The 16174-nt window shown below is 35.4% G+C and overlaps 1 protein-coding gene across 1 annotated transcript in view; it reads left to right on the forward strand.

Moving 5' to 3' along the window:
• Positions 1-16174, forward strand: part of BCKDHB (branched chain keto acid dehydrogenase E1 subunit beta) — a 256037-nt gene that overhangs the window by 189078 nt on the left and 50785 nt on the right. The window contains exon 9 of the mRNA XM_043889865.1: positions 3435-3521. Within this exon, the coding sequence (XP_043745800.1) occupies positions 3435-3521 (87 nt within the window). The remainder of the gene's footprint in view (positions 1-3434; positions 3522-16174) is intronic.

Raw genomic sequence — 16174 nt, forward strand, 5'->3', positions numbered from 1 at the left:
ATCTTTCTCAGCATCAGGGTCTTTTCCAGTGAGCTGGCTCTTTACATAACGTGGCCAAGCAATTACAGCCTCGGCTTCAGCATCAGTCCTTCCAATGAATATTCAGTTGATTTCCTTTAGGATTGACTGATTTGATCTCCTTGCTGTCCAAGGGACTCTCAAGAGCCTTCTCCAGCACTACAGTTTGAAAGCATCAATTCTTTGGCACTCAGCCTTCTTTATGGACCTTACAAAATCTTGGAATTCTGTTTATAGACTCAGGCTTTTATGATGGATGTTAATTTTTTGAAAATATCAATGTTTTGTCTATACTTCGGCATTTTTCAGAATTTGATGTAATTTTATTTTATACATTTTAGTACTTTTCAGGTACTAGATGAATTAAAGAGGTAGAAATGAAATTTAGGTGCTATCACAATTAAATAAATTAAAAGACTCAACTCAGCGCCTAACACAGAGCAACCCCTGTGACAATCAGTGGTTTAGGAATTTTTATTATTATTATGACTCCTCTCTTGTTGCTGTAGCTTCACTTTCTCACTGGTTTGGGTGCTTTGACAATTTCCATAGATTCGCAGCATTGTTAGCATTTCATTTTGTGTCTACCCTTTAAGTCTTGGTGTTTTAAAAATTTCTAGAATTATTTTCAGAACTGTCAGCATAACTCCTGATTCAAGAACTTGCATTTTTACCTAACATACTTGCATTGGTGTTGAAGAACTTCACCTTCTCTGATGCTAATAGCTGATTTCCCATTTTGTCTGGGATCCAGCTTGAAGGTCAAGAGATGGGCTGGTTATGATCTTGGCATTCAGCTAGTCATGCAGAGCCTGGTACGGGGCTGGCTGACTCCCTATGTTTTCACTGTTCCTCTTTGCTGGTGGAGTTTGGGGTCTTAGGGTTCCCTTGTATCTGAAGGTACTCCTAAGATAACATAAAAATATTATTTTTTTGAGATTATGACTGTAACATCACATGCATTTGTTACCTTCAGCATCAGTTCAAAAGATCTTTCCTTTTGTTTTTATTTATTTTAGACTTATTGAGAATATTTTCAATAACATAAATATACTTTTCACATAAAGTAAAAAAAAACAAAAGTGTTTTCCCCACAATCCCTTCACTGTCAGTTTGCAGGAAAAACAAGTTTTGATAGTTTGAAATGAATTCTTCGAGACTATTTATACATGTTGGCTCAATGTGTATAGCTATGTTAACTGGTGTCCCCACTATTGAGGTGGTGGTTCTTCAGAAAAATGCGATGATGTTCTTCTGCAATTTGCTTGTTTTATCAGTTGACTTGTCACAGGCACTGGTGCGTGTCCTCAGTCTTTTTCATGACTGTATAATACTCTGCTGTATTGATGTGTCTCGGTTTATTTAGCTTTTCTCCTGTTGGCAGATTTTATCTGCTTACACATCCTGTTGCATGGATGCCACAGGTTGGAAACTTCTATCTTGAGTACCTGTGTGCACTCAGCGTCCCTACTACCCTCTGCAGGCTAGAGGAAGGGTAGGCCACTGGCCTTGGCTGCTTATTAGCCTTTTGAGACCATCCTCAAGTTTGTCATTTGATCTTGGATAAGCCTCAGTTCACATAAAAAAATACCAGCTCTGTTGTATGAGGTTTGAACATAATTCCAGAATTTTTATAGATGCTTCTCATTTCTACCCTCTAGCTAGGTTGCACCATCTTGCTGAGATGGATTTTGACAGTATCATTCTTAGACGCTCTTATGTTGGCAGAGTTCTGGGTTTCAGAGCTTTAAGAAAGGTCTGATTGTCAAATCTGTTTATTGAATAGGCAATCTTTAAAGTCAGGACATCTTTTTAGGAAATACTTTGAGAATGCATTTTTTTTTCTTGATTGTGAAATATTTTTGGCTTTATATTTCTAACCAGGTACTTTAAAATTTAATTTGTGCCTTTCACACTGGCATAATTAATCATAGTCATAAAATTCAAAAACCAACATAGTCCAAGGTTAATATTTCATTAGTAGGCGATGGTGTTCTTTAAAGTGTTCATAAAATTTTACATTCTTCAGTCACTATTTACATAGTAGATATAGTAACTTATTTTTGTCGCGGCTACTGGCCATATCTTGGAATTTTACATCTGCAGGCTGAAACTGCTGCATGCTCTTGAAATTCTAAACTTTAATTGCCTAGAATGAAGGAAATATTTTTAATTTATACACAGGCATACCTTGGAGATATTGAGGATTCAGTTCCAGACGGCCGAAATAAAGTGAATATTGCAATAAAGCGAGTGACATGAATTTTTTGGCTTCCTAATGCATATAAAAATTATGTTTACACTACACTGTAGTCTATAAAGTGTGTAATAGCATTATGTCTAAAAAATGTATGTTGTCTTAATTAAAAAAATACTTTAATGCTAAAAAAATAATGTTAACCATCATCTGACAATGCCGACTTCAGTTTGTAAAAACTGCAATTACGCGCAAAGCGCAGTAAAGTGAAGGGCACTCAAATGAGCTCTGCCTGTAAGCTTTTTTGTTTGGAAGATTTTTATTTCATGTTCCTAAAATAGTAATGTAGAATTTAAAGAAGATGATATCAAATGATTGGAAATGTAGAGGAGAAATTATAACTTCTCCTTTGTAATATGGTAATTGTGTAACATATTTTAAGCAGTAACTTGCTGTTGATTTTAATATTTTTTAACCTTCTGCCACCCTGACCTCCTGCTATGATATCATAGCTCTCCTTTTTGATTTATTATTGTACAGAGTATGTCATGCACAGTGGGAGCAACCACACCAAGCCAGTGTTGAGAATATGTCCTTACGGTCTGTGACATTTTCTACTTTAAAATGGACTTGTGGTCGTTAACCAAATTTCAGTGCACTTGAACGAGGAGAGTTGTAATTGCCTTTTACATTCCTGGTGATTTCTTCTTGCTTGGTTTTCTTTAATGTCTAGTGGCTTGAGCTTTTCCTTCACTACAGTTTTCACATGCTATTTTTATGTTTTCCTTTTCAGCACCCACACAAAAATGTCCTAAGACTACTTATATATGTGCACATATATTCCCAAATGGACATAAAGACACTTTCATTCTTAAAGTCACATTATGAAAAGAAATGATACTCAGATAGGAAAATGTGAAATACAATAATTCAATTTATAACACAAAAATATGATGGAGTACATTTTTAATGACATACATAGAATTACAAATCTCATTTTTCTTTTGCTCTAGGATTAAAAGCTACTGAAAACTGTTTTAGCAGTGCAAAAAATCAAACAACTGTCTGGTTGAAAGGGAGTTACAAGTTATTTGGCATAAAATTGAAATGCTAATTTTAAATTGCTTATTGGATACAAATTATTTTTATTACTTAAAACTACCATTGTATACTTGAAATATGTGTTCTCCTCAGTTTCAGACTTCCTTTTCTCTTTCAGTCTGTGATCAAAACAGGGCGACTGCTAGTAAGTCACGAGGCTCCTTTGACCGGCGGCTTTGCCTCCGAGATCAGCTCAACGGTTCAGGTAGAGTAACTTTTTGGCACTGATGTAAGCATTTGTACAATTGCATATGTCTATTCCAAGAACAAAATTACTTATCACAATATGTAAAAGAATGCACTGTTTAGAAATGTACATTTTTGTGTTTGACTCCAGTTCACTGTCCTTCAGATAATGGTCTGATTACATCTTCTTAAAAAGAAATCTTAAAAGCTGAAAAATTCCTTAATAGGAAGAAGGAAGTTTGAAATAATCTTAAGAAACTCATGTCAGCTATGTTTGCTAGGATAACAGGAAAAGCAAACTCTTAAATTTGAATGTGATGTTTCTCTTTTGATAGAACTTTTTGATACTTTTTGATAGAACTTTTTTTTGATAAAGCTAATCAGGAAATGGTTTATAAGATTGGTTTTAATAGCCTTCACCTTACAAAAAAAAATGAATCTGTCAAAAGCCAGCAATTTAAATTCAGCAAATAATTTTACAGTCAATAATTAATTTATTAATTTGATTAACTGCATTACATTATGCTATTGAACACTTTTGAAATGGTTTAAAAGCATCTCTTTTTATTTATTTATTTTTGTTTGTTTGTTTTGTTTTGTTTTTGCATCTCTTTTTAAAAAGTATTGTTTAGATGCTGATTATCAGGAAAAAATTCTATAGACCTCTTTAGAGGATTTTTATTTGAAACTTTCATTCACATTTATATTACAGATATGAATAAGATTATCTAAATGTTTCATCTTTTATAATTTTTTAAAATAAAAAATTAAATAACTATATTTTAAGTGGAAATTTGCATCAATTTTAAAGTTAGAGTATCTTTGTAGCTGGCAAACATTTTACCTTACTGGTGGTCAGATGATTCTATTGTTGAGATACATATACATTGAAAATTCTTTTAAGAGTATAAGTTTTAAAACCTTGATATGAAATTATGAGATATGAACCTTGATCATTTCTACCAATAAAATATCTTTAAATATGAATTGACAATGTTATAAATATTTTAAAATTAGATGAATCAAATTTAAGCATAAATATTTTTAAAACTAGATCAAAATAATTCATAATTATAAAAATTATGCTGTTATTTTTACATATTGTGTATATTATCATTAACAAACTTAAGAAAATATTTGAGTTTTGTAGATTTTTTTCTTTTTTATAGAGATGACAGTTTGAAGCATATTGCTTATCATTATGTAATATGAATACCTGATATGTACTGTACATTTTATTCATGAGTAATGTAATGCACTATCTTTGGAAAGAAAAAAAAATGGGGCTTGCAAGAATGAATCACTAACACCAAGATTCCATTTCAAGTCAAAGGCAAACTGGAAAAAGAAACTAGGATTTTCTGATTCCTACTTAATATGTGGTCCACTAAACCCATTTGAATGAGAAGAATTAGCTGTTACTAATGGAACCTCTATCTGACAGCCTTGTTTCATTTTGCCCACTGAATATCATCTTACTGTTATCTCAAAAATTTCACTACCATTTAAAGGTAAAAGGAAAATAAGTAGAACATAAAATTTAGAAATTATAACTAAAATCTGGTTTCTCTAAGTATTCTTTTAAAATTTGAATTCCATTAGTTGTTATAAGCTGAAATAGAATGTAGCATATGTTTCAGTGTGGAAAAGAATTAGAAAGATTATCTAGTCTAGTGTCTACTGGTCTTGAAAAATATGTGGACTTATATAGAAGGAAAATTGTCTCTCGGGCTCCAAGAGTAAACCAGTGAATTCTAGTTTGAGGAGTATCATATTATGAGCTAAATACAATCAGTGTAAGAAGTTAACACCAAGGTCATAAACACTGTATCAAAATCAGATCCTGAAGTTATAATAATCAGGGATCAAGTTTGTGAGAGAGATGATCCAGAATATGGTCATATTTTTTATCATAATATGAAGACACCAAAACAAAGACTTGTAATAATCAGACTCCCAAAATGCCCACTGATCTTGAGTGTCTGAGGTCTGAGAAATTTTGAAGCCACACCAACTGTATTCCTTTAGCAGATGAGTGGTTGGACCAATTTTAAAATTAAGTGGAACATTTGGGTCTAGGATAGGAATCTTGAGTAAATAAATGTTGAGTGCTCATTCTTTATTCAGAGTACCCACCACCCATAGAGGAAGATAGAAGTTTTGGATTCATTATAAAATGTTCTCTGTTTCCCATGTGAGAACCTTTCCACCAACTAACCACAAAATGATATAAGGCAACAATGTAAAATCTGTAGAGGGATCTTTGTTTGATGTTTTGGGGAATTAAAATTTGAATTTACTAATACAAAAAAGATTTAGAAAATGTTCACAGTTGTTTTTGACTAATTCAGATATTACTTGTACAAATGCAAAGGGTAGAAAGTGAATTTTAGCAAAATATAATCAGCATAGTATCTCTGAATAGTCTACCTGTTGTGGCTTTTGTGTATTGACTAGGAAGAAAAGAAATGCTAAACACGTTGAGAGGGTTTTAAAAAAACTTTTGGTGATAATGTCTGCATATAATGTAGAGTAATCTGAATAATATAATCTACTTTTCAGTAGTTGTTTCATGCACATATTCAAATAAATGCAGCTTATCGTATTGAGCATCTTTACGGAAGATCTGTCACATTCCCTGTTGTAAGTGAAGCCTGTATCACATTACCCAGTGCCTGGGTTTGTTTAAACTGAAATCACTTAAGTGTGAGGTGCAGCTTCTTTCACCACTTGGAATGGTTCATGCTTCTCTATTTCTTTTTGTTGTGTATACTTTGTAAGGTTAAAAAAGATAAAGCAGGGTTAAGATTTTGAAAGCAATTTTCTGAGACGCAGGGAAAAGGTACATAGAGAACTTTTCATTGTTGTCCTAGAAAAGAAGTTCGAAATTAGGGATGAGAGTGATCTGTACATGTGAGCACTAAGGATTAAAATGCTGAGTTATTCTCGTTGTATCAAAAAATTTAAATTTTATGTGAAAGTGAACAAACACAAATAAAATGTACTCCCCAAGCGTTGTTTTGTGGAAGATATTTGGTAGTTCTCATGCTTAATCTTACAAAATTGCTCTTAAAAATGTAATATTTTGAGAGAACGAGTATTAACAACAGAACTATTGTTTTAAATTCAAAACTGAGATCACCATCTTCTATTTTCCTCAAATTTTAAATTATTTCCCATATTAAAAGTTAAAAATCTTGAAGAGAATACAGCATTTTAGACAATATTTCTTTAAGTTTTTAATTGATATTTTTTGATGGAAAAATTATATCACGTATAATATTGAATGTCAAGTAAAGGAACTTTTTTGCAAGTATGGGAAGTATTGCTGGCTTTCCTTCTGATGATTTTTAGTTAGACTGATAAAATATGAAAAGAATGAATATAAAATATGTCCATATTTTATTTACATAACTTTTCAATTTATAGCAGATGGTTCTTCTATCGTATAAGGAGTTCAGTGTACACAGATTTTCTTATGCCCATTGCCTCTTTTTCCTAAAGCCATTTATTTTATTATCTCAATAAATATTCATCGTTACCAGTCTCAGTTGGAAGTAATGTTAAAGTCACAAAAGTGTTTAGGAGACTACTTTGTATTAATTAAATCTAACATTTGAACCTTATATCTCTCAGTAGTTTCTTCATAAAATTCATGTAAATGCTTAGAAAAATCAAAACCAATCCATCAAAGCTGAGCACTCCTTTGCATTCCTACTGGATTAATTTGAAAGTTAACTGAGGGGCAGAACAAGCTGAGTGAGGTCTGGTCTATCTGGCTCCCTCGGGGGACAATTTCTGGGTTGGTCATCCAAAACTTCATTGTCTCTTCCCATCTAACTTTACATTCCCATCTGTTCTCACTTTGGGGTGAGGGAACTTTCCCCTTCTTTCCTTTGACACATACCATAACTTGGAGGAGAGCTTCTTTTAGGGAGTTACATGTTCCATTCTGTACCCTGATTTGTGGAAAAGCACAGAGATAACAGAGTTTAGCTAATTCATTGACCTCATTGTGGAGTCTGAGCGAAGATTGTGTTGTTTTGGAAAATTATGACTTAATTTGATGTGATGTTTCTATTCCTCAGCTTTATGTAATCACAGGTTAAAAAAAAACACTCACAAATTTTACTGTGCAGAAAATGTTAACTTCAAATCCATTTAAATATTTCCCCCAATTTATATGTATCATATATCCTATAATACAATATTCAGAATAGGGATTATTTATCAATATTTAAAGACTAAATAATTTCTGGTATTTTAGTAGTTTTAAATAGTGTACTTTCTTTCAGCCTTGTAGAAACCAACTTTATTATTAATTTCTAATACATTCCCATAATGATCAACTAAATCTTGACTCAGATAAGCTTGGGATAATAATACATTTTTTTTTCTTCTCTGGATTTAGTGCTTAATAAGAATGCCAAAAATTTTAGGGATTGGGGCTGGCTTAAAGATTTGAATTTTTATTTTTTTTTAACACATGGAAGCAATAAGTCTGCAATAAAGAGTCCAGTTGGAGAGGATGGTGAATTTCCATACCATTGTTCCATCCTTTCTGTTCAGTCTCTGTTCCTAGGATGAGAACCCAGAAATTGTGCATACAGGCATATATTTTTAAGGTAATCATATTCTGAAAGTTTGAGAGGGCTTTCATAGGGTTTACATTAGCCCATGTAAAAGGAATCTTTCATAATTTTCAAGTAAAGAATTTTGTCTTTCTCACTGTTTCATGTTAGAAAGGATTATGCAGAAAGATTTTTTTCTTACAAACTTATTATTACCATCAAATTTACCAACCCTCTGGCTTAAAAACATCAATCTGAAGAAGAGGGAAAACATCCTAAATGGTCTTGAGTTTTTACCATTGTGAAAAATATGTTGAAATAAAATTACTGTGTTGATAAAGAGTCATCAGAGAAAACTGTCAAGGCAGTAATCGGATGAACAGTTAACTACAATTTCATAATCTTATTACTGTTCTTTTTCTGTGAGTGATTCAAAGCACTGGCCAACAACAAAAATAGCAATCAGGAAAAGTGTACTTATGTACTAACGTCTATCTAGATGGAGCCAAAGCATCAGAATAGAGTACTCAGATATGCGATGACCTTCTTAAAATGGAACTTTGCCCTGAAGCCTGTTGAATGTTCAGTAAACAGCTTCTGTGGTCATAAATATAAACCAAAGACAGTCTTTCTGGGGATGCATTATGGGTGAAGCTGCTGTATCACCATTAGAGGTTAAGCGCGTGTTTTGCTCTGTTGGTCTTCCCCCTTGCTCTGCCCACACCGTGTCTCCTTCGGTGTCTCTCCTTTGCTCCTTAGTGTCCACGTGGCCAGGCTTCTCCCGTCAGCCCTCTTTTTCCTCTCCCCATTTTCTTCCCTGGGCAATCTCAACCATTTGTGAGGCTTCAAATCTGAAACCGTCATGATTGACTCTGCCTGTGGGGCCTTAGACTGAAAATCCCAACTTCATGCTGATTTTGTTAAGGATAAGAAATTTGTATGATAAAATGGTTTATGTGGAAAGATTTTAACATGAGACAAGGTGAAAAGGTAGACATCGACATATGGATATCTGCCAGTTTCTGGAAATCAGCTTATCTCAAAATGAATTCTGTTTCTCTCAACTCTTTCTGGGCCTATTAAATTGTCTTCTTATCGCTGTGCCTATGCCTCTCACATTGTATCACTTTACTATGCATTATTTTCTTAACACACACATCAAAGGTTGTCCCTCATCTGTTTGAAAACCTCCAGTAGAAGTTCTGTGGCTATAGGAATGAGATCTTTAGGTCACGATCCCTATCTGCCCCCAACCAACGTTTGCAATGTTATTTCTCACATCCTTTTATGGTTTTGGTACCACAGTGATCATGTTGCTGGTGAATTTGAAGTTCGTCATGTCTCATCACAGAAAGAATTTAGTGAGAGACAAAGTCATAGGTAAAAAGTGGATTTATTTAGAGAGAACATACTCCACAGAATGTGGGCCATCTGGAAGGTGAAACATCTTGGGGAAAACACACCCCACAGTCAGAATGTGGGCCTTCTCAGAAGGTGAGAGAGCCTGAAATGTGGTGGGTTAGTTTTTATGGGCTGGGTAATTTCATAGGCTAGTGAGAGGGAGGATTATCCCAATTATTTTGGGGATGAGGGCGGGGATTTCCAGGAATTGGGCCACTGCCCATTTTTGGCCTTCTATGATTAGTCTCAGAATTGGCATGGTGCTGGTGAGTATGTCACTTAGCTTATGCTATTGTAAGCTTATGCTATTGTAAGCTTATGCAGTTGTATTACAATGAGCATACACTGAGGCTAAGGTTTACTAGAAGTCGAATCTTCCACCATCTTGAACCTTGTTGACTCTAACCAGCTAGGTCTTTGTCATATCCTATCGCTATATCATTCTTTTAAAGGTTGTGCCCTATCCCCCTCCCTCCTATTTCAATCACAGTGGCCTGCTAGGCATTTCCTGAATGATAATTTTTGCAACCCGCCTTTACTGAATCCTCTGAGCATATCCTTAATTTGGACCTTTCATTCAAGAAATAGAGTCCTTATTTTATAGACACTTAACATTCAGTTGAAGAAATAGACGCTAAACAGATAATTATACTGTGGTACATATTAGGATAGAGAAATATTCAGAAGACTATGCGGGGATTATAAAATACTTGATCACCTAATTCAGATGTGATAGCTAAGTTAACTTGGAGAAGTGAACATGGGTGAGGATTTAGGCAGAAGGAACAATATAAATAAAGAGGCAGGAAAAATATTTGATAAGGAGATTAAAATGGTTTTGATATGACTGAAATGTAGTATGTGATGTTTGTAGCATGAGGTAAGGATCAATAGGTAAGTGGGAAAATCTTACATGTAATACTAAGCAGCTTGTTTTTGTGTAGAGGAAATAAACATGACAGAGTAGAACCAGCCACATAGATATAAATTCCAGTTTAAATACATCATATATGTATGTAAAATACACCTTATAAATTTCCTGACAAAAAGGAAGTTATACAAATTCAAAGAACAATGGTCACAATTATCATTAGTTAAGGTAAAGGAGTGTAACTAAGGGATTTTAAGTAGGAGGTTAACACAGACAGATTTACAATTTAGAAAAACCTCCGGCATTTTATATTGAAGATGCATTGGGAGGGGTGAGACAGGAAGTCACAGAGATTGATTAGGAACCTATTTGGGTAATTTAGATGAGGGATTTAAGGGTCTTCTAAAACAAGGACAGAGAAGTGAGGTTGGAGATAAAGGTGAATTTTAGAGAGAGGAGGAGAGTATGAAAGAAAGTCTTGCTGACTGATTAAGGAGGAGTTGAGCAGGGAAGGCTTAGCTTGATTTCTAGTTTGGGTGAATTTTGAATGGAGGTGCCCTTTTACTGAGTCAGGGAATATCATTGGAAAACAGGTTTAAGCATATCACCTGTGGAAGATGATGAATTCATTTTAGACTTGTATGATTTGGGATGAGGAAGGGAAGTGTGTCTCGGAAGCTCCAAAGAGATTCTAACATATAGGATAGGACTAAGTAATCATTTTCTTATGTTGATGGCTGAGGTCATATAGATATGGTATGATCACATAGGAAAAGGATAGTCTTAAGAAGGGGAGTTACTAAAGCAGTCCTTGCCAACATTTATGAGCAGAGAGGGAGAGCTGCAGAGGAGGGTAAGATGGAGTGACTGGAGAGAAGGAAGGGAAGGGGGAGAGCCACTGCCGAAGACCAGCTTGGAGACTTTTACCATGGAACATGTGCCAACAATATTAACTGCCTCCCAGTTTGTCAGCTAGACTGACGGCCATACCTTGGGTATGGCAACCAGAAGACACTGGTGACTTTGAAAAAAGCACATGTAGCTCCCATTGTATTTGGTCTGGTGATTGAATGGTGAAGAATTAAATAGAGATGACTATTTCAAGAAATATAACTTATAGTAAGAGGAGGAATAAAGTTGTTAGAAATGGGCTCACTCTCGCAGTGTTATTTGCTGATCATGGGTTGCCATTTTCTCAGTTCGAATTCTTTCTTGGTGTTCTCCTTAACCTCCCTTCTCCCCATCCACATCCTCTCCCTCCACCTCCATCCAGCTAGCAATTGGGTTTTCAATGTCTGAAACCTGCCCTTTGTTTTCTGTTCCCCTGAAAAACTATAAATGAATCAAACAAATATCCTATATTAATGCATACATGTGCAATCTAGGAGAATGGTATGCGTGCATGCGTGCCAAGTCGCTTCAGTCATGTCTGACTCTTTGTGACCCTATGGACTGTAGCCCTCAGGCTCCTCTGTCCATGGGATTCTCCAAGCAAGAATACCGAAGTGGGTTGCTATGGTATAGATGATCTTATTTCCAAATCACAATAGAGACACAGACACAGAGAACAAATGTATGGACACCAGGTAGGGTGGGGGGATGAATTGGGCGATTGGGATTGACATGTATATGCTATTGTTATTGTGTATAAAATAGATAACTAATGAGAATCTCCTGCATAGGTCAGGGAGCTCTCCTCTATGGGAGCTGTACTAAATGGGAAGGAAATCCAAAGCAGAGGGGATATTTGTATACATGTGGTTGATTCACTTTGCTGTACTGCAGAAACTAACATATTGTTGTAAAGCAGCTTACTCCAATAAAAACATTAATTAAATAAATAAAGTGGAAAAGAAAAAGAAAAGGAAACCAAACTACAGACTTTAAAGGAAAAATGTAGAAAATAACTGTTTGATGTGGGCAAGAAATTTTTTGAGCAAAAATTAAAATGCCATAGGGTCAATCATATTATCAGAGATTAAAGTATTTGCATTAAGTGACAAATATTTGTGTGACCAAAGCAAGCATAGTTAAAAGGAGAATGACATCTGAAGAAGTGTTGGAACATATGGCAAAAGGTAAATATGTGTACTGTGCTAAACATTCTTAAATATCAATAAGGAAATTAATAGCCCTGTATTTAAAGGTCAGAGGCAGATTATTTTTAGAACATGAAACTATACACCACTTTTATGGTTAAAAATGCAAATTTCAAAATGGGATATTGCTATTCTTTGTTACCCATAAAAGTGGCACTACTTAAACACAAATTATTTTTATTGTTGAGATGGTGCAGGGTGAATGTAGAAACTGACGATTCATCTTTCCAGGAAATCGGTTTGGTAATGTGTATCAAGACTGACTTGGGAATTCTACGCCTCCTCAGGTTATAGTTACACACAGAAATGGATGAGGGCATTCTTCTCTGTGCTATGCATTTGATTAGTAAAATACTAGAAGCAGTTATCAATTGCAACAGGAATATAGCTGAATAAATTATTTATTTCGGTTGTGCTGGGTCTTCATTGCTTGCAGGCTTTTCTCTAGCTGCGATGAGCAGGGCTACTCTCTATTTGCAGTGCACTGGCTTCTTATTGAAGTGGCTTCTCTTGTTGTAGTGCCCGGGCCCTAGAGCCCACCGACTTCAGTAGTTGCAGCACATGGGCTTGGTAGTTGCGACTCCCAAGCTCTGGAACACAGGTTCAGTAGCTGTGGCTCACGGGCTTAGTTGCCTTGAGGCACGTGGAGTCTTCCCAGATCAGGGATCAAACTTGTATCTCCTGCAGTGGCAGGTGGTTCTTTATTACTGAGCCACCAGGGAAGCCCTAGTTGAATGAGTTATACCGGACGTTGTGGATTTACTAAAACCGTTGAAAGAATAGTTTAAAACATTGTAGCATAATGAACAACTCACTAGGCAAGCCTACAGGTGCTTTACTTGCCCAATTCTGTGAAAAGAAAAAAAATATACATATATGTATGTTTAGTTGCTCAGTCATGTCCGACTCTTTTGTAACCCTTTGGACTGTAGCTGGCCAGGCTCCTCTGTCCGTGGGATTTTCCAGGCAAGAATACTGGAGTGGGTTGCCATTTCCTACTCCAGAGAATCTTCCTGATCCAGGGATCAAACCCCCATCTCCTGTGTCTCCTGCAATGCTGGTGCATTCTCTATCCACTGAGCCTTTGGGCTTAGGAAAAAAATAAAAGTAAAAATTTCCATTACTTTTAGTTTCTTCCTTATAATTTCTTTATTTTCTATGTATATATATCATAATTTATAGTATTGATAATTAAGAGCTTTCTTATAATTAGATACCTCTCTCACAAGACATTGTAAGTCTTTTAATTCTTCCTAAATTGTTTTAAATAAGAAAGCTTGTTTTGCTTTCATCAGTTCAGTTCGGCTCAATTGCTCAGTCGTGTCCGACTCTTTGCGACCCCACGGACTGCAGCATGCCAGGCTTCCCTGTCCATCACCAACTCCCGGAGCTTGCTCATAGAGTTGATTTTTAAAATTTCATATTTCACGTTGGTGTGGTTTCTTCATCATGTACGTTTGAGTTTTGAGACTTGTCATTCATAGTGGTAATTCTTAACTCAGGTTTGTGATGTGGGATAGTTTTAAAACCAGTGAAACCCCAGCACATAGATTTGGTTATTATTCAGGTTAGTTCTTTCCCCACATGCATGATATGTTTGATTCATTACTCTTATTATAAAAGTGAAAGCAGCATAATATTGGGACATTCAGATTATTTCATTTTCCCAGGCTAGACAGTCAATGATACTGAAACTAACATTAATAGTATGTAAATGATACCAACACTGGGTCCCCTGCTGATTTTTTTTCCTTTCTTTGGTATTAGCTTTACGTTGGACTGCCATCTTTCTTTTTGAAATCTTTTTGGACGTAAGCCAGTCAGAAAAAAAAAATTATCCACATTCCATCTCTCTGGGCAATGATAAAGTGCTCACTTTCTCTCATACAATCCTTAATATTTTTCCAGTCAGAAGTAGTACCCTTTGAATTCAGAGGTGCATCTTCAACAAACTTCCTGCACATTTTTACCCCTTTCTTTGGAAACTCCGGTTGGTATTTTGTTGTGTCCTTTTGGTGATGTCCCAGACCACTCCTGTCTCTCCCTCTTAAGACCAAGAGATCTTCCAGTTGGATGGGAAAAATTAATTCTGCTGGAATGTTTGAAAATAAATGTGTTCAACTGAAAGGTTATGTTACAAAAATGTAGTCCTAAATCACGAGGTAGGCATTATTTACAGGAATATATGGATTCTCCAGGAACCTCAGTTTGGAAATAGCATCTCCGCAGAGGGTCCCTGGGGCCGTGTGAACAGGAGCTCCACAACCCAGAGTCTTCCTCCATCACACGGCTCTGTCTTCCTGCCCTCGTAGCCTGGGAAATGTGTGCAGGTGTCTTGTTGATTTGTTTAGTGTCTTTCTTACCTCCAAAGAAGGCAAGCGTCATGTTTGCTCCCGTAAGCCTGGTGCCTGAGAACCTTGCCTGACACTAAGCAGGTGCTCAATAAATAATTTAAATAAATTGTTTGTCCCCAGGCATCACTGTTGTTGACAGTTTCTTTGAAGAATGATATTCTTGCTGCCTTGTATATAGAAATCCTAGTTACAAAGCCTGCTAGATTGAAATGTTGTCTTTTTGTATATCTCCACTCCAATTTGTTGTCCTCTGCTCCCTACCCCTCCACAAAAAAAAAAAAAAAAAAAAAGATTTGCTTTGTGTTTGTTGAGTTAACCTCTGAAATGAGCACTGATATTCTGCACTGTAGAATTTCACATTTCTACTTCCTGTCCTTTTGGCAGAGAGTTACTTCTTTTGAATAATCTGCTGGTGCTTTTTTCCTCCTCATAATTGTCTGGTGAGGCTAAAGGAAACATTTACTTTTAAATAGTTACCAATGAAGCTTCATAGAATGAACAGACTATTTAATGAGTAACATAGGTTCTCAGAACCTAAGGCATTACTTTCTTTTAAAATTTAGTTTTGAGATTGACATTTATACATTACTATATTTAAAATAGATAACCAATAAGGACCTACAGGTACAGCACAAGCAGCTCTGCTCAACACACTCCAATAACCTAAATGGGAAAATAATTTATAAAAGAAAAGATACATGTATATGTATAACTGAATCACTTTACTGTACACCAGAAACTAACATAACATTGTTACTCAGCTATACTCAAAAAAAAAATGTTTTAAAAGTTGCTGATTTCTGTGATTTGATATCTTTAAATTGTATTTCAGCACCTAGAGAGTTGTAGTTGCCTTCGGAAGCAGTAATTATTGAACATCTGGTTGTATTATCAAAAAGAATTACAGCTGATTTAAATATTTCATTTTCTTATTTGGTGTCAAATAGTTTCTCACATATTAAAAAAATAATTTTGTCATGTATGGCCTTGTCTTAATATTTTTCAAATTACAATAAGGTTATTTAAAATTTGTAAATGAGAGACAGCAGAGCATATATCCACGATGTGGTCAATCTTCTTGGCCACCTTGTACAATGTCCTGGGCAAATATGGAGAAGCATATTAAGTCAGGCAAGATAGTTTAGGCAGGTTTTATCTGCACTGTATTCACCATCAAGGGCTGGTCAGCCTTCTGGAGGTAGAACTAAATTTCTCAGCTACTTTGTCAGCCTCTTGGTGGGCAGTAAAGTTGCTGCTGTTGAAAGTTCGTTTTATTTTGGTAATTTGAGTAATTAAATTTATAGTTCAAATTAGTTTACTTGTTGTTACAAGGCCCGTCATCTCTTTCCATGAAAGAGTTCACAGCTCGCCGAAAC

This window comes from Cervus elaphus, chromosome 28 (assembly GCF_910594005.1).
Source record: "Cervus elaphus chromosome 28, mCerEla1.1, whole genome shotgun sequence".
NCBI lineage: Eukaryota > Metazoa > Chordata > Mammalia > Artiodactyla > Cervidae > Cervus > Cervus elaphus.